At 35.4% G+C, this 23,689-nt stretch overlaps 2 protein-coding genes across 5 annotated transcripts; one reads left to right on the top strand and one right to left on the bottom strand.

Moving 5' to 3' along the window:
- Window positions 1–356: 356 nt before the first annotated feature.
- LCTL (lactase like) lies at window positions 357–10,069 on the top strand. The gene is made up of 13 exons (XM_052807179.1): window positions 357–517; window positions 1,619–1,779; window positions 3,377–3,464; window positions 3,723–3,829; window positions 4,123–4,251; window positions 4,799–4,894; window positions 5,587–5,641; window positions 5,735–5,896; window positions 6,629–6,903; window positions 7,261–7,387; window positions 7,853–8,052; window positions 8,600–8,663; window positions 9,954–10,069. Exons 1-13 carry the CDS (start codon window positions 394–396, stop codon window positions 10,067–10,069), a joined length of 1,704 nt encoding a protein of 567 aa, XP_052663139.1. The 5' UTR covers window positions 357–393.
- A 479-nt stretch (window positions 10,070–10,548) lies between these two features.
- On the bottom strand, window positions 10,549–23,644 carry ZWILCH (zwilch kinetochore protein). 4 transcript variants are annotated; one of them, XM_052807176.1, is made up of 18 exons: window positions 23,280–23,478; window positions 23,024–23,075; window positions 21,690–21,785; window positions 21,457–21,575; window positions 20,574–20,770; window positions 19,985–20,064; window positions 19,529–19,684; window positions 19,215–19,286; window positions 18,778–18,871; window positions 17,824–17,879; window positions 16,407–16,509; window positions 15,283–15,362; window positions 14,906–15,062; window positions 13,923–13,951; window positions 13,359–13,495; window positions 12,963–13,058; window positions 12,755–12,873; window positions 10,549–12,080 (listed from the first exon to the last, which is right to left on the bottom strand). In XM_052807176.1, the coding sequence occupies exons 1-18, from the start codon at window positions 23,333–23,335 to the stop codon at window positions 11,989–11,991; spliced, it is 1,791 nt and encodes a 596-aa protein (XP_052663136.1). In that variant the 5' UTR covers window positions 23,336–23,478; the 3' UTR covers window positions 10,549–11,988. The 4 variants fall into 4 exon arrangements, with proteins under 4 accessions (XP_052663136.1, XP_052663137.1, XP_052663138.1 ...); XM_052807177.1 differs by lacking the exons at window positions 13,923–13,951; window positions 23,280–23,478 and adding an exon at window positions 23,539–23,644 and having other exon boundaries at window positions 13,359–13,539; XM_052807178.1 differs by lacking the exon at window positions 13,923–13,951 and having other exon boundaries at window positions 13,359–13,539; window positions 21,444–21,575; window positions 23,280–23,481.
- Window positions 23,645–23,689: the final 45 nt, after the last annotated feature.

Genomic DNA, 23,689 nt, shown 5'->3' on the forward strand with positions numbered 1-23,689 from the left:
TCACAATCAGTTTGCAGGGTTTTATTTACTGACACTGGTGGGACATTTTGAAATCCAGAACAAAATAGCTACCAACAAAGAGACTTTTAGAATATAGTAAAGATAAGTAATATTATGGAAAATATGCAAGGAGTGCTTCTAATAGTTACAGTTTTGCACTTCATTCTTCTCTCATTTTCATCACCCTGACAGAAGCTTAACTGCATCTTCCGCTTAGCCCAAGCACTGCTTTTAGCCTTTAATGAAAATCATACCCATTCAGCAGAAAAAATAAGCTTTTCCCTTTTGATCACCCTAAGCCTCCTTTGTAGAGTGGCAATACTTGACAATGCTCTTCTATTTTATCAGGTGGGAACTTGCAGACAACACTTTGCAGTGATCAAATTAACAGCGATGAAGACTTACATTTTGAGAATATGGTATATGCTTGTGCTGATAATACGGCTGAATACAGCTGAGGATTTCCAGTGGACAAAGAATAATCCTGGCTCTTTCTATTATGGCACTTTTCCAGCTGGTACTTTTGAATTACAGTTAATTGTGGGTTTTATAATGCTCTAGATCTACACGTATGTTTGCACAAGAAAGCTACCAAAAGGTTTTCCTTGTCCTTCCACGGAAATGGCAGAAACAAAAATTCAGGCTCTTGCAGAATGAATACCTAATATCATCTTCTGCACCTAGCTCTGGATATATAAGGATTCACATAACCCTGCACACTTCATATGGTCAGTTAAAACAGTAATCTCAGAGTAAATGCTAATAGATTAATATTTCACATCCAGATCTCCCTTTCCTGTCTGTGATTAAGATGCACAGTATAACAAATCACATCTGAGAACTCTTCTCCTTTTTCATAAATTATCTACAACTAATGAAGAACTATAAACTAAAAATATTCTTTGTTATGTAGCTAACTTAAGAAATGAACCTGAGTGAAATAATTGTGCTGGGTTTGTTTCAAGCTGTTTAGTATCATCTAATTCACTCTTCAGTAATACTTTATGAAACCTTGTCCTTTCTTCAGCATATATTTATACACGCTCACACATTTCATTCAACAAAAATTAAAACTAAAAAGATACAGACACTGATTTGTTTTCATGCTCAAGTTTTAAGTGGCTTGTGAAATGGATTAATCATGTCCTTTTGTATAATACTAGGAAAATAATCCAGAATCTTTCTATGTATTTTACATAACAATAGCTAAACTTGTCATCGCTAAAAAACCCATAAAAACTAGCAGGCAGAAATGATGTGGGAATCTGATTTTTTCTTACAGTAAGACATTTCTGCCGTGCTATCAACGTACTGCCTCATCACTGTAAAATAATGGTAACGAGGTTTAATATATGAAAGAATTAGATCCCTTTTTCAGTGCATCAGAAAAGGATGCCTTTAGTCTATACCACATTTTCATAGTCCCTTTTTATGCACCGATAAAGTTTCATGTAGAAAACATTGGCCTCTTGTTCAGTAGGCATGCAGTCATGCACATTTCACACCAAGCTATGCAGCTGTGAAGGTGTATCAATTACTTTCTCATATGAAAATTTAGTATGAAGACTGGTTTTGCAGGAAAATGTTTAAATCTTAACTCACTTCTTTTTACCTTTAGGTTTTTTATGGGGTGTTGGAAGTTCAGCATACCAGACTGAAGGGGCCTGGGACAAGGATGGGAAAGGACCAAGTATCTGGGATGCTTTTACTCACAAGAAAGGGAAAGTGTTTAGAAATGAAACAGGAGATTCAGCATGTGATGGCTACTACAAAGTTAAGGTACCGTTAAAGAGGAACTATCCCTCTAGAAACATTCTGGAGCCATTTCATGATACTGATTTCCCATTTTGAAATAACAGTAAAGATGAAATGCTTCAGTTGCTCTATAGGCTTATTTAACATAGGAAGCCAAGGGATGGTATTCTTAATTAGCTCAGTAAAATCCTCTTTCCTAATAATCTCATAGAATCAATAATACCACAGTATTTCCCAAATACGTCTCAGTTTTTCAGGATTTTTGTGTCCAAAGAAAAATTCTAGATTTTGTGGGAAGTCTAAATGCTTAGGTAGAACAACAACAATGAAGACATTTGAGCTTTGAATAAAATTAACATCTTTTTGTGTGTGTTTGTGCAGCTTTAAAGGTTTTCTATGTATATTTTAAGAATAATAAAACTATCAGCTGCTTTAAAATTCAGTCTGAATGTTTTCCATTTTTTTGAATGGATAACAAATAAATAATCAATGCAGCTCTATTAGCAATATGTTTCCAAGCTTAAAACTATCAAAACCAATTTTAGAATGACTGTCCTGGAGAAAAGACAGATAGACAGCAAGAAGAATCCAAATGACTGTGATAAACCAATATTACATAATTGGAATTCCAACTTATTGGATAAAAGTCATATTCCACTGAGGTTTTTCCACATATATGAAATCCAAGGGAGAACTAGAGGTCTCAGCAAGAACTAAGAGGAAAGAAACTAATATGCCTTACTATCCTAAAATGGGAAAATGCAGGAGAAATTTCATTTGATCTCTCTCAAACAAGTCAAAGCTTGAAAGAACAGCTTAATAAAAACCCATAGAGAGGTTAGAACTCTGAGGCTCATGGGGCTGTTGCATTAGAAGAGATTGAAATGATGATCACATGACCTATTTTTCAGAGAGGATTCAGGTACAAATGATAGCATTTCAACACTTGCTCATTACTGTGGGCTTGTGTTTTGAGATACTTTCTAAAACTTGATTGTATGTATTCAGTTAGATGGTCCTCTTCACATAAAAGCACTCTCTCTATTTGCTTTCATCAGCAGAATTCTCTTTGCATTGGCTCATATACCATCAATTTCTAATTTCGTGCAATATTGAAGATGTACGATTTCTTAGAAAAAGAACATGTATTTATACCAAATTTATTCTTTGTGCTAACTCCAGAATGAGACGGTAAATGAAAGCCTGCATAATCACGTTTTTGTGCCTAGGCTGAAATGTTTGAGGCCAAGATTTACAGGCTTACGTTATTTTTTAAAACATGCACATTACAAATTCTGACATAAATATAATTGTGTTGCAGAATACCTCAACTAATTTTTCTGTCCTCTACTTGATGGTGAAAACATTCAGTTTCCATAGCTGTTAACACAAAACATTACAGGACTTCTTTAGAGAGTCAAGAAAAAGAAATGGTTAAAAGGAAGCATACAAGTAGAAAGAGCCATCATCTCAGAGCAAATGCAGAAAATAACTGATAGAATCCTCTTTTGTGCAACTCTTCTATAGATTTTCTGCATTCAGTACTATTTAAGACAGATGAGTAACTGAAGAGTTATTCTGCTCAGACTTGAGATATGTTAATTGGATTTTCTTTTCACAGGATGACATTCAGTTACTGAAGGAGCTGAAAGTTAATCACTATCTATTCTCTATCTCATGGCCTCGGATTATGCCCACTGGCATCAAAAGTAAGCATAACATTTCACCATATTCTTACCAGTATTAGTAGGCAAGTAATTTTACTCATGAGTATACCATAGTTTAATGTTACTGTTAAATAGATTTCTGTTTCTTTATCTGCAGAACAGAGTTTAACCATTACACATCCATTACAGTACACCCATCATTGTGATGTAAAATTGCTAGGTTAAAGTTTTAGATTTCTATTCTTCCAGTTATTTGAAAAACAATCCATGTAATTTTTTGTCTCTGCATTTCATCAGCAGAACAATTGAATGAGAAGGGAATACAGTTCTACAATGATACAATTAATAGTCTTCTGGAAAACAATATTACCCCTATCGTGAGCCTCTACCACTGGGATCTTCCACAGGTTAGACAATATTTAAATTAGTGAAATGTCTAATATAAATGCTGCTGATAGAAAGAAATCTCCTAAGTTTAATGACTATGTGTACTTTAGAAAAATGTTTAAAGATGCCTACATGCTTTTAAGTGTCCTTATAATTATTTTCTATTCATTTGTGTTATATACATTGCAGTTTATATACATTGAAGTTTCAAAAAAACTCCTTCTGAGCTACTGAAATATAAATAAAAGTCTTTATTAATAGGTAGCTGAACTTTAAATAACATTATTGATTCTTCAAATTCTTATTTATGAAGGTTCTCCAAGAAAAGTATGGTGGCTGGCAAAATATAAGCATGATAAATTATTTTAACGATTATGCAAATCTGTGTTTTGAGAAGTTTGGCGATCGCGTGAAACATTGGATTACTTTTAGTAATCCTTGGGTAAGTTATCAATGCTTTCTTTCCAATCACTCCCATTACAGAGTTCTGTTCCCAAAATTCTGTGGAAGTGATACTACAGGGAAGTAGGTTAAAAATTGGAGAGGGAGAGGGAAAGGGAGAGAGTTATGCCATTAATCTTTGTGCCCAAAAAGCTCAGTGGCCAGATTCCACGCAAGTGCAGAGTTTTAAGACGTGAAATTCCAGTGAAGTTTTGAAAAATCATCAGCTGGAAAGGCGAGAGGCACAGAAATCGGAAAGGCAGTTACAACTTGCTCTTCATGTGTTTCATGAGGGAACAGCAAGCTGGCCAGTCAGTCCACTAATGTTAGTCACCAACACATTGCTTCCAACAAGACATGGCATATTATCAACCAAACAGCAGGGTAGTAGATGGGAGCCAAGGGGAGGGGAAGGAAAAAGGGGACTAGAGACGATCGAGAGATTGAGGCAGACCATGCAGAAGAGCACAGGATCTAAGTCCGTAGGATGGCAGCAAATGCATTAGCTCTGCTGTTCAGAGAATAACTAACTGTATGTACGTTTGTAGGCAGTTGCTGAAAAGGGTTATGAAACAGGAGAACATGCACCAGGACTGAAGCTCGGTGGATGCGGAGCATACAAAGCAGCACACCATATAATTAAAGTAAAACTAAAATTGTGCTTTAAATTATGTGTGAATTAAGAATATTTAGCAGACTGATTTAGTTTTTTGGATTCTGCTCTTTAAACAGAAATATAGCTTTGCAACAATGTCATTTCCAACTAGCACATTGAAATTATCACCTGGTTTTAAACTACCAATGCATATTCAGGTGTAGCATGAAATTCTAGGTGCTTGATGTGACACTGTTGTAACAACTTAAATTTTTCCTTATAATTTAAGGGTCTCTTACAGTATGTTTCGAACTGGTTGAATAAGAAAATATTCAGGTTACTCTAGAAACAAAGAGTAAAATCCTGACCTGTTGAAATGAACTTGAATTTTTCAAGTGACTTCAGTAAGGCTAGGTCTCATAAAAGTAAACTTTCACTTGCCTGAATAAATTAGGCAAAGACATTCAAAGACTGGAGACACCAGACAGAACACAATACTGAATGCTGCATATTACCTTCATGGGGACCTCCCAGAATTTAGGGAAGGAATCTTGCATAAATGTTTTTTTGACATCTTAAGCGAAATGAAAGCTTCCATAATATACATAAAAGAAATTAAGTGATATTTTCAGACACACCTTAGTGCAAAAACTGCTCTTGATCTTCACTAGTTTTCTATACTGACTGTGGCATAACAGATTAAAATGTGCATATGATTTTTTTTTTTTTTTAAACTTACAGACTCATGCAAAGGTATGGCACTCTTACAATAACACATGGCGTAGTGAGCAGCAAGGTAATAAGGATTCATTCTGTAATTATGCTTCTATTTATATTAAGGGCTTAAAGATGATGCATAAACTGCAGAATTGTCACTTTGTGTTTTAAGGTATGGTTGGAATTTCCCTAACTAGTGGCTGGGGTGAACCTGTTGATCCACATAGCCAAACAGATAGAGATGCTGCTGAAAGATATATACAGTTTCATCTGGGATGGTTTGCAAATCCAATTTACAGAGGAGACTATCCAGAAATTATGAAGAATTATGTAGGTAAGCCCCAGTAACCGACTATAACATGAATAAATTACACACTCGCAGAATATTACAACAGAATAGCCCCTGACCAACATGTAGTTTAGTCAAGTATGAGGACACAGGTGAGACAAGGCTAAGCAATGAAGGGCCCATGGGGCTAGACACAGCTCCTGACCAATTGGGGACATATTAGAACTAAAAAGTTGAGCTGCTGTTGAGCCCAACAGTTGCACATCTGAGTGCTCCAAACTGGAGAGGAAACAACTACCTCACTTTTCAGCCATAGTCCATTTTTAGTGGCCTAACCAAGACAGGGAGTTGTTAAGTATTTTTCTGGATTTTCCACCTAAGGACAAAGAACCAGCAGTTTTTCATCACTAAAGCTTGCATTTCTACAGGGTTCCACTATTGTTGTTTCACAAAATGAAGAAGATAGGCAATGTAGCCAGCAGCAAAGCACTTCCGTTCCTGTCATGTTATGTTTCCAAGCACTCTTTTGCCATTTATCATACTCTTTGGAAAAAAAACCCACTTTAATTCACTCTATTCTCCATGTATCGTACCCAACTTATTGTACCCAACTTACTTCTCCAAACTAAAAGGATGAAAGATTATTTCTTCTTAAAAGCAAACAAACTAAACTGTCCTCTACGCTAAGTTCAGGAAAACCATATTTATTGTTGGTGAGGGAAAGAAAACAAGTTTCTATGCTCCTCAGAAGTATGTTTCCTATAATTATTTTGATAGGTAGGAAGAGTGCCCAGCAGGGCCTGGGGACATCAAGATTACCAACTTTCTCAGTGCAAGAGAAAACCTATATTAAAGGCACATCGGATTTCCTGGGAATAGGTCATTTTACTACTCGTTATGTTCTACAGAAGAGCTTTCCCTTTCTACAAGTGTCCAGTTACCACACTGACCGTGATTTGGCTGAACTGGTGGACCCAAAATGGCCAGCTCCAGGACCAAAATGGTTACATTCTGTGCCATGGGGATTCAGAAGATTACTCAACTTCATTAAGGTGATTACAGAGTAAATCTTTAAAAGGAAGTAAACAAAATTGTCTGGTTACATGCAGAAGCTGCACTTAAACTATTTTAGATTTTCAACAGTTCCATCTCTATAGTCTTGTCATACTGGAAAGTTTCTTTGCCAAAAAACCCACCTTAATTTCAGTTCAGAAAACTACAGAATTCAGTAATTTTAAAATAAAAACCATAGTTAACTTAAATTCCTAGTTATACATTTTTCTTACTAAAGGTAACTTTACGTAAATCTAGAAAATTGCTTTTAATACATTTTACTAAGAATCTCCTGTTCTGTCAAAATAAGATGATTTTGTTTACATGAACCAGTCCAAACATCTCTTTGTTTGCAGACACAGTATGGGAACCCTCTCATTTATGTGACAGAGAATGGAGTTTCTGAAAAGGTACAGTGTACTCAACTGTGTGATGAATGGCGGATAGAGTATCTGAAAGGATATATTAATGAAATACTGAAAGGTAACTTTAAAAAAAATTTTTTTAGTGCATGAGCTTTTTGAGCATTTTCACCTTCTGATTATTTTCTACTCTTGTAATCTACATCATAGATAAATAAATATTCACCAAATCAAAATGAACAGGAAACTAGGCTAATAAATTTTCACAAAAATGACAACCTAGGCAAACTTACTGATTCTAATAAATACAGTAACCTACATGAGATTTAATACTGTAATAATAATCAGTTTCCACTTCTAGAAAGGAGAAATTGCACCGAATTACCATTCTTATAAAGCTCTAGTACCTCTAAGCTAAAAATAACATTTTCAAAGGATCCTAATTACTTTATACTTTGCCATTTTTCTGTCCTCGTCTCCCCTCCCATTTCTTTCTGGTATAAAACAAAACACCTACAGAACCATATTTTAAGGACGATAAACATAGGCAACATGCTTAACAGAATAATTTATATTTTGTTTACAGCTCTAAACGATGGTGTTAATGTCAAAGGTTATACTGCCTGGTCACTGCTGGATAAATTTGAATGGAACAAAGGCTTCTCTGAAAGATTTGGATTTTATCACATTGATTTTAAAAATAAGAACAAACCACGATACCCAAAGGCATCTGCTGACTATTATAAAAAGATTATCAGCGCAAATGGATTCCCAAATCAAAGAGAGGTGATGTCAGTTGCTGATTTTATTCTTTTTTCTTCCGATATATAGGCAAATATCACATTGAATTTCATGAAACAACCTGCATGAATACAGTACTTGAAACGACACTTTGGTTCTGTAAATTAGGGATGTGTTAAATTCTCTGTCTCTGGAGGCCTGTGTAAGTGGAAACGGCCTCAACTACTGTTTCTAAAGCATTTCGTGAACTCTAATTGGACTTACTGATGTGATCAAAAATTCTGAATCATAAGTTACCAGTGCTCTGTCACATTTCTAGGCAGAAAATTACACATACGTGCTACCTTATTGGAAAATAATATGGAATATATTATGTGCTTTTTAAACTTTTATTAAACAATTAACTATAAAAAAATATATTGCAATAAAAATCACAAAGACACAAAGAAACTTTCAGAAAATTATGTGTTGACAGAATAAAATAGTTTCAAGTCAATTGTAGTGGACAAATGTTCAGGGACAGAGAATAAGCTGCTGTGAATGAGACAGAATATTACAGTCTAGTAGAACTGCTATATGTCAACCTTCTCAGGTGGAAAATTGGTATCGGAAGGCCATGGACACTTGCTCTACCACACACCAACTCCTTGCTACAGGTAATTATGTGTCTTCCATTTTGTTTTATAAAAGCATATTATGTAACTTTCAGATTTTATATTTCTCTGAATACTACTATTAGCAGGTCCTAAAAGGTATTCTCTCCCTGGAAGCACAACAGCTTTCATATACAAGTCCCTAAAGAAAAATGTCTTTATTTACTCTCTCCAACTAAAATCACTATAGCTAAATGGATCAACTTTGGATGTTAGTGGAATACACAAACTGAAAGAGTTATGATTTAAAATTAAGGCTAGGAGTGACAGTATTCTCCTTAAAATAATGAAAGGGCTAAATGCTCTTTCAAACATAAAACAAACCCAGACAAATCAAGACAACCATGCAGACAGAAAAATCTGTAAATGTTTGACTTTTACATAAAAAGAAACTATAAAAAAAAAAAAATGGGCTAAGTACTAGCCTAAGGTAGTGTTAAGCCACGTTTCTGCTTTCATACTCCTGGTAACAAAGCTCACAACAGCACAACTTAGACCAGCTGCTCAAAAATATATAATACAGACGACTTTGCCTGCAGTTTCCACAGTGCCAGCCTAATCCATCTCACTTAAGACCTTCCCAGTGTAATTCAGGACCCTTCATAATTCCTGAACTAGGAGAATAGTCTACCGCAGTGGATTTCTGAAACTTTTAAGAAAGATGAAATAAGTATTATAAAGCCTCATAAGAAGGATGAGATAAATTCCATATTGTAGAAAATGTCAAAGCAGTCATCCTAAGTTTATCCTACTTAGCTTCAACTGCTGAGTTATATGTTCTATGTGAATTAACTGTGTTTACTGAACTCTTTGAGGCTTATCTGTGGAATAAAATTCTACAGAATAAAACCCATTTAATTTTCAAAGAGCTACAAAACAATCATAAAAAGGCCAAAGTGCTTCCCAAGGATTTCTCTTTGACAGTTTTCTTTTCTACCCTTCCCTTGGGGTGGGAGGAATAAAAATCAAAGGAACAGTAGAATACTGCTAATGCACTGAAGCTAATTCATAGTAACACAATTTTTGCAGCCCTTTGAGCACCGACATATCTTCAAAAAATTTACATTAGAAAGAAAAAAAGAGAAGGAAAACTGTCATGGATTTGCTCCAGCTTTTGCAGACTTACGAAATTTTTTTTGTTTTGTGTGCTGTTTATGCCAATGTCAACATTTAAAAAAATAATTTTAGCCATAAATGTTCAAAAAATCCTTAATCTATGTTAACTTTAAGTTAACAATTATTATACTCCAGAAGATTAAATTTCTTACATATTACTCATTTCTCAAATTTTAGATTCCCTGATTACTCACATGGAAATGGTGACAGAGATTGTTCTTCCTACAGTTTTCACGCTCTGCATATTCATCAGTATTGTCCTACTAATATTCTACCTTCGAAATCATAGTTAAAATTGCAAGCTTACGCACATCTTCATTTTGCATAATAAATAAAATGCAACTGCTTTGTTATATTAGTTAGTTTACCACAGATGCCCCTTTTTATACCACTGTAAAGAATATTACTTTACCTATCCACCTAGCACTTTTATAGTTTTTCCTATTCAATTGCCAAAACATAATTTAATTTTTTTAAATCAAAACCCGAAGTACATTTTCTTTCTGCATTACTTTCTACTAATTTTAAGTAGCAGATTTTATGTTTCTTCTTATTTTGGAAAATACTATACATTTTGTTCACCAGAAAAATAGTTAGCTAAGATTAAAGTGATTCAAATCTTGACAGTACAAATTTCAAGTGATTAAAAGCTGCTTGCAAATGCTGGTTTCAGTCTGTTCATCAATAGTCTTTTAATTAGCATGTAACTGCTATTTGAAGAGAGACAGACACATAATTTTAAAATAGAAAAGGACTGAAATATTCCAAGAGCACTGCTTAAACATTACTTTATTATTCATGTCTAAAAGTTAGGATAATATACATCTTATTATTCAGGTGTGGAGAAAAATTACTTGAAGTGATTAATCAAAGATGACAACTGCTGGGTCAGATTTAAACCAAGGACTCTTATCTCTCTAGTTTTGTTTACAGGGAACTAGGTTTGCCTCATACAACTTTATAATATATTACACACAGAAATGTGTATTGTTAAGTAATCCAAGCACTTCCAGAATGTAATATTCCACCTCAGGTTCACTTCTACTGCAGGTAGGAACAAGTTAAGTACATGATTAAAAATTTGTTCCAGAATATGGACATCTGGCTATGTTTGTCCTCCTGTTGTGCTTGAAATTATTCCTCTAAAGCAAAGCAACAAACAAGTTTCCTATTTAGCTTGCACTATATTTTCAGCACTGCATGTGCATATAATGAATGCAAAGTAGCAGTACCTAAATCCAAAAAAGAACCTTGGCTTCTCTTCAAAGGCTAACTATTAAACTGATAGTTATTAAGATGTAATATTAGGAAAGAGATAAGAAATAAGATTTACTGAGGAGAAACCAGAAATAATAGAAAGTTATAGTTTTTTAAAAGCATGACTATTGGGGGTTTCCTTGTTCTTATCAATAGTTAATAGTTTTTTATGCAGAATGTTTGTCTCAAATTATTTAATCATCATATACTACACTATGTAATTGTTTAAAATTACACTACCAAGACGTTACATACACTATCTAATCAACATAAGAACATATGCAACTGTCATCCCAACATATTTAAATGATTATGCCCAGCCAATTATATTGAACTTTTTTTTTTTCAACAAAATTATGCAAAAGCATACAAGACAACACTGTTAAAATAATTCACTTTGCACTGAGGGAAAAAATGAATCTGAAGAAGAGAGAGAAGTATATCCAAGAATACTCCAAAATATAAACATGGAGGCAAAGAAAATCAATTTGTCAGAAATTCACAATGTCCTGGATGAACAGCTTTCCAAATATATCTGGATGATGAAATGTCACTTGACACCAGGAAAACATTACAATATTGCTTGTTTTGTTGGGTTAAGCTAATTCACATTTTGAACAGTGTCTGATTGCATTCTTAATGAATAAAAATAAAATTTAAAACCCCAAAGTGCAGTACTTTATTGAATGTTTGTAAATACACAAACAAAAATCTCCTATATTTTCAAAATAATTACACATTCATAATTGCACAACATTTATAAACAAACTAGATATGTACACATGAATTATGGCTGTGTACGTCACACTTCAAGCACACTAAAGCAAATAACTCGGTAAGATGTACTGTTCTTCAAATCATACAGCATTTCTAAATATACTGTTGGAACACAGATAATACTGAACTTTCCCCTTTACTGTACCTTTCAAGTGCCTGCCTGTAAAGTAACGTGCATTTATGTGAAATGCACCTGACTGCACTTAGCCATTGTAATAAAATACATTCTTTCTTCACTGCTTCCATTAACTGTGGAATCAGAAAAGAGACCTGCATAGACAAAAGAAGATGCAATTAGTCACTGTTCTTGGAAAGAGAAATTGTAGAGATTAGTTCATGTAGCAGCTTCAAGAACTGGTTTCAAAACTTCAGTTTTACTAAAAGGAGCACTTCATGACAAAAACTGAGAATGACAGGAAAGCTTTACCAAAGCATCAAACCTCATGCCAAAAAGGCAAATTATTTCTATACTCAGTCTTTATGCTTAGTTATTCCCCATTCTCATGCTTTTTCACTTGTTCTACATTTGATTGCAGCAAGGCATGTCTTCTCACCTTAGCACCTGCTTGCTTCTCTGACTAGAGACCAGCATTCAGTAACAGGTAAATTTCTCTTCAAACCCATTCTCAGACACACTGGCAAAGATTTTAGAAATAAGTTATAAGGTATTCTGTAGACTATTTAACAATCATTTCATATTTGGAACTGTTCTGTCATTTTAACTCTAAAAACCTAACTCAAAGGTGAGAAGGCAGAAAGTCACCACTTTGTGAAAATCTTTTACATTCTATGAATACCATCTCACCCTTTTAATAAAAAACAAAACATTGTTTTGCTTTTGCTGAAGATACAAGAAAGTTCAGATCCACTGAACCCAGTATAAAAACTGAATTTATTAGAAGTGTGTACTTCTATTATTTCATGTCACCACAAATATTCCTTACCTGTATTGTTTGATGTCATATGTTTAACTGGAGGATTAGTACTAACTTGCCATGTTGTTTTAACCTCCTTCTGTCCATGCCCACTACTTATGTCCACCTTCCATATTTCTGGGTGATCACTGATAGAATAAACAAGAAACATCAAAATTCAGTCAGGTGTTCAGTTACATCTGAATTTTAGTGCTGCAAAGATTGAAGTTTCTCTTACTTCTGATAGAACTTCTTGACAAGTGCTGGTCTGATTGGCAGTTGAAACACATGCTTCTCATTTAGAGGATTTTCCTTATAATACTTCATGCAAATTCTACAATAAGAATCAACTAGTTACTAACTTTCTTTGGAGAAATGCTTGTGCAATACTGCATAAACCTTGTGCAAAATTAACTATGCTTTCAGATTTTATGATTTCCTTTGGTTTTTAATTTTAGTCACAAAGCAAAATTTAGCAGGAAGATCCATCTACTACTTCTGCAGTCCCACTATCATCAACATTACGGAGAACTGGTTTGTTTTGGTTTTTTTTGAGAGAGTTTCTTTACAACTGTCAAAGAGAATCTATTTGTTATTGTAATTTGAAGAGCAAGAAGTAAAAATGAAATATTACTGTGTCAAAGGGAAGAGGTTCTCATGTTTAAACTGAAGTAAGACTGTGCAGCTGACCATTATTTCCAGCATATGGTGAAGCTTTTGAACACGATGAACTTGTTCTTGTAGATCTACTGATGTGGAAATGAAGTAATCCTGGAACAGCAAACAGCTTCTGCTCTTAACTAGACACTCAGTTTCTACAGACACACAACACATCCTCAGTATACTAAAATAATTTTCCTGTTTCTTTTGAGAAGCCAAAATTTTAATGACCCAGCAGAGTCAGAACAAAGTTCCATGCTAACAAAGTATGAACAAAGATTCACTGTCCTGCCTGACAATGACCCATATCAGATACCTAGGAAATAATATACAAATAGGGAAACAACATAATGACATTTCTGCAGTATATTGTTCCATCGTCATGATTTGCAATTCAGTTTCTCAGCTTACAGGAATTATATGACTTGCATCCCACCATCAGCTAAGCGTGCTCTACTTTATACTGCTTTCAGAAGTGGAAAAAACCCAACCAAACAAAAAGAAAACCAAAACCAAACCACAAAAAACCACATCTCACCAAGTAGGTTAATGTTGCAAGTTCCTGGCCTGTGAAATGAACCGGGGGGGGGGGAAACAATTAAAATTTACTACATAGTGTCAGATGAAATATAAGCAACGTTCAGGTAAGCAAACAGGAAATTCTACTAAAGAAAAGCACAAAGTCACTAGGACGGTGATGTTATTTATTGACATGATTACTCATTCAAAAAAAAGAAAAAAAACCTGTAAAGTGGCACGGTAGAGGCATTATTCTATTACCAAGGCTGCACAATGAAGAAACCTACCACATACTTTGAGACAACCACCCTCCTTGGGACATAATAAAAAAGCAACTGAAAGAATGAAAACAGGATGACAAAGCAAAAAAGAAATTAAGAGATGAAGGAAAAGGAAATGGGTAGCAACAATGATAAAACACAAACCCCTCCTCCCACAGGTTCAGAAAGAAAATAAAGCTATAATACTGAAAACAAAGCCACAACCATTTCAATAAAAAGTGTACTTTACAAAAATCTTTCCACCCCAGCTTGTTTCCAGTATAATATATAAGAATAATCAAAAATACCTTTCTAAATACTACAGACTGTACAAACACAGCTATTACATATAAATACCATTGCCTGATTTCCTTTTAAGCCATGTAGACCATAAAGAAAAAGACAGAAAGACCATGAGGGTCTTATTTCTCTCACCTACAGCAAACAGATAAGAAAACAAAACAGTCCACAGTTATATAAATCTGGTATTTATTTTACTTGAAGTTCAACCTAAAGTTTTTTTCAAATTGAAAAAGAAATACATGGTTATGCAAGCTATATTTAATTTTTTAAATTTTGAAACCATATACAACCGAAAAGTAGAATTACTAAGGAGGCTGGAAACAGCACTTCAGCAGATGGGAGCAGAAGTGAGATCAAGGTTTCCAAAAACATCATTATTTTCTGCATGGAATACCTTTTCTCTTGAATTTCTAATAACGTTAACAGATACCAGGCTTACCTATGAAAAAACTGACATAATCCTTCTTCATCTTATCCAAACCAATCTCCAAGAGCATTTGAATTGGAGTGATGCCACTGAGGGAAACGACCTCTATCTTTCCATGATAAGACTGTTGAATCAATTTACTTAGCAAACTGCTACTCCCTTGATGAATCTAAAATTTCGAAAAGTTTTCTTGTGATGTAACAGTGTACAAAACATCATAAACGTTGTTTAGAAGTACAGCACCATGGAAACGGAGGCAAACTGTGACATGTGAAAGTAATTTAAAAAACAATACAACACAGAAATGAGGGGCAGTTAAGTGACAAGAACTATATTCTACTTCAAACAACTCAAAATTTTAACATTCATTGTGAAATACAAATACATACCCATGGCTGTATCTCACCATGTTCCAGAGATTTTATGATCAGTGTGAAACATTCTATCAACTCCTGATAGGAACTGACACCTTAAGAAAAAAAGATGCAATGTTTTCTTTATCAATCCAGGCTCTCTCTCTAGCTGTTAAATCATTAACAACAGGCCAACACATACTTGCAAGAACGAAACCCCTCATGTAAAGAATGATAGCTGAAATGACAGATTGCACTTTTTGTTAAGTTTGTTGTATGATGACTCTAAAAAGGATTATTCTAAAGAAACAATAATCAAGAGATCACCGAACTGCCTATGACTGTTAGAGAACAGCACATGGCAGAAGCAGGTTGTCATGTAACACATTTTGGCTACATTCTCTCTATATACACTGAAACTCTACACATTTTTTAAATTTAACTGAACAGCATCTATCTACAATATGAACTATTAGTATCCATTTATCCAACTAACTGCTTCCTAAGCAAGAAACAAGCCGCCACACATTGTGCAGCTGACACTGCCCTGAAGCAGGATGGATTGCAGTCACCACAGTACATTTTTGCTATCTAGTTTCAATTCAAACACAACAGTGGTTACACTAATAGGAATGAAAGGGATTTAAAAGTTGCATAACTCCATCCCTCAAACACAAAGGAGTTGTTATAATCTCTGGAACAGCTTAACAAAAGTTAATTAGTAATCTGAAAAAATAGTATTAAATAAAAATGTATTTTACTGAAGGACTGTGAGTGGTATTACAAGAATGAAGAAGTTTATATGCAGCTTTATCAACTTAAAAATTGTCCTTCAGATCTAGAAAGACAAAAATCTTATAAAGTTTTCAGTTTTAGAGCATGAGTACTACTGATTGTTTAGTACCTTTTACAACCAAATAAAATGAAATATAGTATCTCCTTCTAGGTGTTGGTCTACCTTTATATGTCATAAGAAAGTATATCATCTTACATACCTAAAATTAGCTCTTCTAGAAAAAGCCTGCTGATCATTTTCTGAAGAGCTGATCAGTCAGTCCTTAAAACTCAGAGAAATTTATATTCATCTCACTGAGAAAGTAATACAGTATAGTAGATACAGAGAACAGAATTGAGGGGGCAAAAAACCACAATACACTTACTTCTCATTTTGCACCATAATTGTTCAGCAAAATCCAGGTCTCCTCGCTCACTGAAGATTGATTTTATTGAACTGTCCACTGCAGCTGTATCACATTTGATTTTCTGAAAGAGTTTGTTTGTCTTAAGTAAAAAAGGATGCCTAAGATTCAAAGACCTTATGAATTAGAATTTTCTTGAGATCAGAATTGGGTGCATCACTAATTTTTCCCCTTTTCCAGGGAAACTACTGCAGAGAAACTACTAGTGCATAGTAATTTGGAAGCCTATTTTTATTTAAAAGTGAGACTAATTATTTTCAGAATTGTCACACTGGATAATTGCTAGCTTTGGACCAGGAAGTGAAGCCTACTATCAGAAAGACTTTTGATCATAGCCAAGTAAAGCTCAACCAGATTGTCTAGTAAAATCCAACTCCTTAGCTCAAGATGGTCCTTTTCACCTTACAATGGCACGATGCATGGAGCATTGGTAAATAGCAAGAATACAGTCCAGCAAGTACTAACTCAGAATATGACCTATGCTATGCTGAACTCACAGTTATTTAGTCATCTATATGTATACCTAGCAGTGCCCTGGGATGCCAAAATTAATACATACATAGATTCTCAGAGCAGAGAACTATTCTTCTGTTATCCTGATCCTGAATATTTTTGGTTTAGCTGATACAGAAATCATTATATTTTTAGCTTATCAACAAAATGCAACTTCCCTCTCAATAGGAAAAAGATGCAAACCTTTCCTTGTAGGCTGAAAGGGGAAAAATATGTTAGTATAACTGAAGACATTTTTATAATTTGAATTTCTCCATTGCCTTAGAATATCATAAACCTCTAGATAAATAGGACAGATATCCAACTGATACCATTAAATTGGCCCCAAACCATTAAATTAGGCAAGAAAAGCAAATTAATGATAGAATGCAATGGCACAAAGGTCAGAATTCCTGGAATAAACTAGGACATCATGAGATTGATAGCTTTAGGAGATGACAGACAACAGTTAAGACAAGGGAGTGCAACTGCAGTTGATACAATACAGTTATACAGTTGCAAGCTTTTGGTAGTGAAAAGGAAGGGAAAGAAGCAAAGCAAAATAGCTCCACACCACTGAGTTATATAAAAAATATGTATCACAGACAGTGGTAGACCATTCAGAATAAAAAAACAGGGAGGTTTTCTGAAGGTAAAAATTGGTAGACTTTCTATTAGAGGATAGCTATGGAATTCCTAATTTTGCCTGTAAGGCCTTCTTCCATTACTTTTACACAGAAGAAACAGGAGGCAAGAGATCTATCTTTACATCTCTATGTCTATGTATTTACATATGTACATAAATAACATACAAGTCAAAACTTGAAATAACTACAGTTATAAGGGAAACAAGATGACAAAGCAATTGGCAGGAAATTGCATATACCTCTGTTTCATTCTTGCTTCCAGGTATACAATATCCATCCAGCTTCTTCTTTAAATCTAGTAGAGGAGAAAAATAAATTTCACTGCTATGGAAAAAAAAAGAAGTATCATCAAACCAATTGTATAAATCCCCAGGCACATCATAATTAACAAATACACTGCCCGGATGGCTAATAGACAAAATTTATCCATTTTAAAATTGTTTTTACTGAGTAAGGATGTCGTCTGAAAAGATAATTTCTTAACATTTTTTATTATAAGCTATATGCTTTCCCCATATAACTTTACTACATTCTATTATCTAAGTATGAACTTGTTAAGTTCCAGTGTGGAGGCAGTAAGGGGCAGTAGGTGTTCCAATAAGTGCCTCTGGTTTTCTTCCACATGGATTTATCAGAGAGAGTTTTTGTTTGATTTATCTTTTGAACAAGTTGTATCTACATCCTAAAAAAAAAAAAAATTTACAGTTGCATTTGAAAATCCCTTCATGCATTCCTACATCTGATTCTCTTTTTAGATTTGTTTCCTAATATCTTAAACTTCTGACGAGACACATACTCTTCACAGCAGTTTTCAGAAGGAATCAGTAATTTCGGATGCTTCATTTTAAGATCTCATCAAAGGATTGTTTTCCACCACCAAAGAGACACTTGGCATGTTTAGAAGTTCATGTACATGTCAAAACTTGAAAGATGCATCCAGAACTCTCTCAATTGCTTTTTAAGCATAATTGTGTCATTTTATAAAGAAACAATTATTACTTTTATACAAGATATTAGGACAAAGAAAAATGACAGTGATGTACTGACTAACCAATTTAACTACTTTCTGCAGGTGGTTATAGCATAGAAATTAACATCTGTAAACCAAATACTTTAAAAATTGTATGTGGAATTTCCTTTTATTTCTGTGAAAGGTGACATCCCTCTCTCCCCACGTAACAAGCAGCAATTACCAGTGAGAAATTCCTGGACCAGTTCAACAGCTGATTCAGACTCTAATGGCTCAGGCCACTCAGTCACACTGGTCTTCAAACCTTCGGCCAAAGCCTAAAGACAGCATGAAAATCAAAACAACACAAATCAGTTCTTACTTGAGGTTCTGCATGTGTCATACTTCAAAATGTAGTTAACTTCTCCAAGAATCATACATCTCTCTCTGTACAGCTAACCATGAATTTAGAAACTTCTTGAATTTCCTGGCTTTAGCATTCATGAGCTTTTGTCCTCCTTGTATTTAAGATTCCTAAAACTGAACTCAAATTTTATTCTAAAATAAAAGCTTAAAGTTATATTTGAGACATCTGATGAAGTTTTAAATAAAGTAAATTATTAACACATAAAACCACCATTCCATGTAAATCTGAAATTGGTATTCTTCACTTATACTTACAAGGAGAAACTGCAGTTCTCTATATAGCTGATATACAGGACTTCTGGGGTCCCCAGACTCCAGTGTAATATTCTGAAAGTTCCAGAAGTTTATGTCAGTTTCAAACTTTAGAAATCAAGTGTCCTAAAATTTTCATTAGTGAAATGCATATTAGCATAATTTATAATTTAGATTATGAACACATTGTGTTGCTTATATACAGAACAATAAATGCAAATGTCACGAGTCAAACTTATTTTCTATCCTTTACACTACTCATGACGTAAGCTGTGGAAAGAGTTTGGGTTTGTTTGCTTTTTCCCCTCTTGACTTACCAGTGTGGCAGCTGAAACTAGTGGGGGTGTCTCCAGAATCTTATTTACAGTATTCCATGTAATATCAACATATATATTGCTTTCAGATTCTACAATTGTGTCCTCTATTACAGCAGCTCTAATAAGTTCATACTGAGCAAATCCTTTTGTCACCACCTAGAATGAACAGATTTAAAAAAAAAACCCAAACAAAACCACCACAACATTCATTGTTTTGTATGCATGCAAAATAATTTTAAAAGCATTCCACACACACACAAAAAGGGCTAATATCAGACAAATGCATTACAACATAGGGAACTCAAATGTTACCTCAAAAGGGACTATTATACTATAGAATCATACTAAGGTGAGTTTCTAAGCAGAATCTATAAAGCTCCCCAAAACCAGTATCGTAAATCCAAAACCAGAGTTTTTAAACTTAGATTGGAGACATGACAGACTGTAAAAACCTACAATAGATGAATGATGCTTCATTTTATGTGCCATTTTGAGCTCTTCCAGGTTTGCAAAATAGGTTTTATCAGCTGTAGGACCTAGAAGGGAAAAAAGTAAGAATAAAAAAAAAAAAAAAAAATCATTTGACACAATTCAAATTTGGCACTTAAAATTAATTCTCAAATACTCCATTTGGTCAAGTACGACTCATATTGTCCTTTAGAAAGCAGGCATTCTTCTTGTATTTGTCCTATTGATAACAAGAGCTGGTGTTAACATATAAATGTTTAGTAAGAGTCAGTGCTTGTATAAGGAGTTGAATGGTAGCAATTTAAATTTGCTAAGTTATTGCATCTGAGTGAAGGTGGGCCTGCACAGATACTGTTGCATTAAGTGTATTAAAAAGTTATTGCCCCCACACAGCATGGGTTAAAAACATTTTTCTTTTCTCTCTCTTCCCCTCCCACCCCCCTCCTTTTTTAAAACAAGGAATATAGAGCAGTACCAAGCCAACATCACACAAAGGACAAAGATAGCATGGCTACATCAATATTCCCACATTTTTAAGCCTTCTTTTTTAATTTTATGTGTAACATTATAACCTTACCATCACATGTAACCATATAAAAATTTATCCCTGTAATTTTGTTTCCAGCTTTGAGAGGCTCAGCTCCAAGCCAACAAGTATGTTCAGGATCAGAACCGTCACACCTTATCCAGAGGGGAGGAAGCACAACCAGGTCACTTATGTTCAAGTGGGTCATGTTTGGATTTTGGACCATTGTATATAAGGAAATCAACTGCCTAGAAGTATGAACAGGGAAAAAAAAAAAAAGATGCCAGCAAGTATAGCTAAATCTGTCCCTTACGTAAAACTTAACTCCTATCTACCATGCTTCATTAGCAGACATCAAATCATTTTACAAAAAGAATGCAGTATTATAATCCTCTTTTTACAGGTAGAACAACGAAGTCACAAAGGAAGAAGATAGATATCATGACTGAGATATATTTCATAAAATATCTTAATTTAAAGATTCTAAAAGCATAATTGAATTTTACATTTTAAGCATATTAAAAGGATAAGTTAAACTAGTCACCATGTTTTGGTACCATGCCTTGGTATTTTAATAACAGCCAATGACCCCAGTCACATTATTATTTTTTTTTTTTAAACAGAAGCCTTACAAAAACAAGCATTGAAGTCTTAGTAAGCTTTCTTTGCTCACCTACACCCAGACAGTCCCATTAACCTAATGGCACAGCTCAAGTGCTTTTCCAGTACCTTGACTTTAGCTACTTTGTTAGGAACACTTTTAGCCAGGGGAGGCCATTTTGCAGGATGAAAAATGGTCATATTGCCTCACTACACTAATGAGTAATTTAATTTTGGGGGACTGAAAATAATACAGGTTCTGAATATTAGGAAGAGACACAAAAGTTGCAAAAGAAAATTACATTGAAAAGGGTAGGCAACCTTTGACACTTACTTTGCTCTTCTAACAGAAAGAGCCACTGGTCCAGAATTCTCCTTTGGTAAAAGCTCAGAGGCATAAATAGCATCATCTGGTTTTGATTCTTCCATTGTATCACTTTCTTCATTGTGTCTCTTTTAGAGAAATGCATAGGTAAGTCAAAAAATGCAAGGTATGTGAAAATATTTGATGGGAATTCAAAAGCCTAGAGTACATTTAAAAAATTAACAACTAAGATATACACTTACCGCTTTTTGCAAAATATATATCATATTGTTGCCATTCCAAAATCTTTCAATGGGACTTTTGCGACTACCACCAATCAAACAGATCTCTACATCAGTCTGGTAAAAAAAAAAAAACAAAAAAAACCAAAAAACTTTTTAATATACTACATATAAATGCTGCATTTCAGCAATTTTTTGTAGCAGAAATTGCAAAATTAACTAATTCCACAAACTGTTTTCCAACCCTATTGCAACCACTCACAAATTTAAGGCTTTCTTACTTCAGGAGAACACAGTTACTGCATGCCATAGGTAGAATCAAATCAACTGTGACAACGCAACAACTTTCAACTAACCAACATAGAAAACTGAATCTTTAACAGGTTGATTCTATGAGAAACTGAAGTTTGGGTCGATGAACAAAGCTTCAGATAATCCAAGATATGAGGGATCATTGCTGTCAATCAGCAACTACAGTCACCAGATATCCTTGAGATAGAGACCACATTTAAAGTAACATTAAATATCAATTGATCACATCTCTGAATGTCTCGTGAGAGCTCTAAATGCTGTTTGGAGACATAAAATAACTCAAGCCTGTTCTCGAGAATGAAGGAGTATCAATCTTTACTTAGGCTTTTCCATACTCAGAGAAGTATTGCTTGATTCTTCATATCTAGTCTGTTTTTCACATTACTGTATATTTAAATAATCACCTGATTTTATTTTCAAACTACTATCAAACTTATGTAAATCCCAAGATTAGTACAGCTAAATAGCACCAGAGATTTTCCTCCAGCCATTCCTATGTTCCAAAAGCCGTTAGAAACAATTGCTATTTTCATACACATATCCCACTCCCCATAAAAGTACTTAGATAAAACACGTGCCATTAGAGGCTGCAAGTTTGAAGCATGAAAATACTACCTGAACACAGTCAGACCGCTGCCGAGAAGGGCAGCTGCTGTGGCAGCTCTTTCCTCCCCTCCCAGCAGCCCCATACGGTCTCACCCACCTTCTGCACTTCACACGACCCCCGCCCCGTAAGGCTCTCGCCTGTACTTGATCCTTACAACCATTTTAAACAAGTCAACTGTTAACAGGTGCAAAAAATCAGGTGGAATGCAGGTATGAGGGGGAGGTGAAGGCTGGCGCTAGCCCCGTGAAGGCAGCACTCTGGTACCCGGGTCTAGCTTCTCCGTCCTGAGGTAAAGGTAGATCTAAAGAGGTATTGCTGAGGTGAACTTCCCTTTTGACGTGATATCCCCGCACATATCTCAGCTGTTGATCAGTGCCTGCGCGTTTTAAACATACAGACTCAGGTTACGTGACTGTATTTTCACATATGTATTTACCTCAAAGAGACACGGGTGTTCGGGGGTACTTTCCCTTCCTTCTTCATATATTCTGAAAGAGAAGAAAACGTTAAGCTACATAAAGTTTTTTCCTCCACATTCCTCATTAAACAGTAAGCTTAATCGCAGAGCCTCAGCAGCCTCCCCACAAGCCGGGGCCCCGCTCGGCACCCCCGCCCCAGCCAGCCTGCCTCAGCAGAGCGGCCCCTCAAGGCAGGCAGACGCTGTCCCGCCCCCGCGGAGGGCCGAGACCCACCGGAGGAGGCGGCCGTACAGCTCGGCAGCCGCCCGCCGCCGCCACTCCGCGGCCATCACCGCCCGCCGCCAACCGAACAGCGCGCGCCTCCCGCCCCCACCGGCGCTACATCCGGGGCGGTCTGCCTAAGGAAGACCAAAAAAGTATTATTTTCACCCCCCAGGGGTGGGTTTTATTTATATTTATTTGCGCCGCACACCTCCCCGTGGAAAAAAAAAAAAGCCTTAAAAATTTTATAATTTCTGTGAGACTGGCTGACCCGTCACGCCGAATCCCTCCGCCAGAAAAGAGTCCCCCGGTTTGTGAGGCGACTGAGCGCGACCGAGGCGCCCGGAGGGAGAGGGATCGGCACCGCCCGTCGCGGCGTAGGCGAAGGGGCTCGGAGCGGGGCTGGGGTCAGGAGCCGACCG

This window comes from Harpia harpyja, chromosome 14 (genome assembly GCF_026419915.1).
Source record: "Harpia harpyja isolate bHarHar1 chromosome 14, bHarHar1 primary haplotype, whole genome shotgun sequence".
In the NCBI taxonomy this organism is placed as follows: domain Eukaryota; kingdom Metazoa; phylum Chordata; class Aves; order Accipitriformes; family Accipitridae; genus Harpia; species Harpia harpyja.

Coding starts and splice junctions, on each gene's coding strand:
- LCTL (XM_052807179.1), top strand. CDS start 394: ATGAAGACTTACATTTTGAGAATATGGTATATGCTTGTGCTGATAATA. Junction 518..1,618: donor TTATGGCACTTTTCCAGCTG/GTACTTTTGAAT, acceptor TTTTACCTTTAG/GTTTTTTATGGGGTGTTGGA. Junction 1,780..3,376: donor ATGGCTACTACAAAGTTAAG/GTACCGTTAAAG, acceptor TTCTTTTCACAG/GATGACATTCAGTTACTGAA.
- ZWILCH (XM_052807175.1), bottom strand. CDS start 23,335: ATGGCCGCGGAGTGGCGGCGGCGGGCGGCTGCCGAGCTGTACGGCCGC. Junction 16,510..17,823: donor GAAGCAAGAATGAAACAGAG/GTATATGCAATT, acceptor AAACTCTTTCAG/AAAATCAAATGTGATACAGC. Junction 13,540..14,905: donor TTATGTCAGTTTTTTCATAG/GTAAGCCTGGTA, acceptor GTGTGTCTGTAG/AAACTGAGTGTCTAGTTAAG.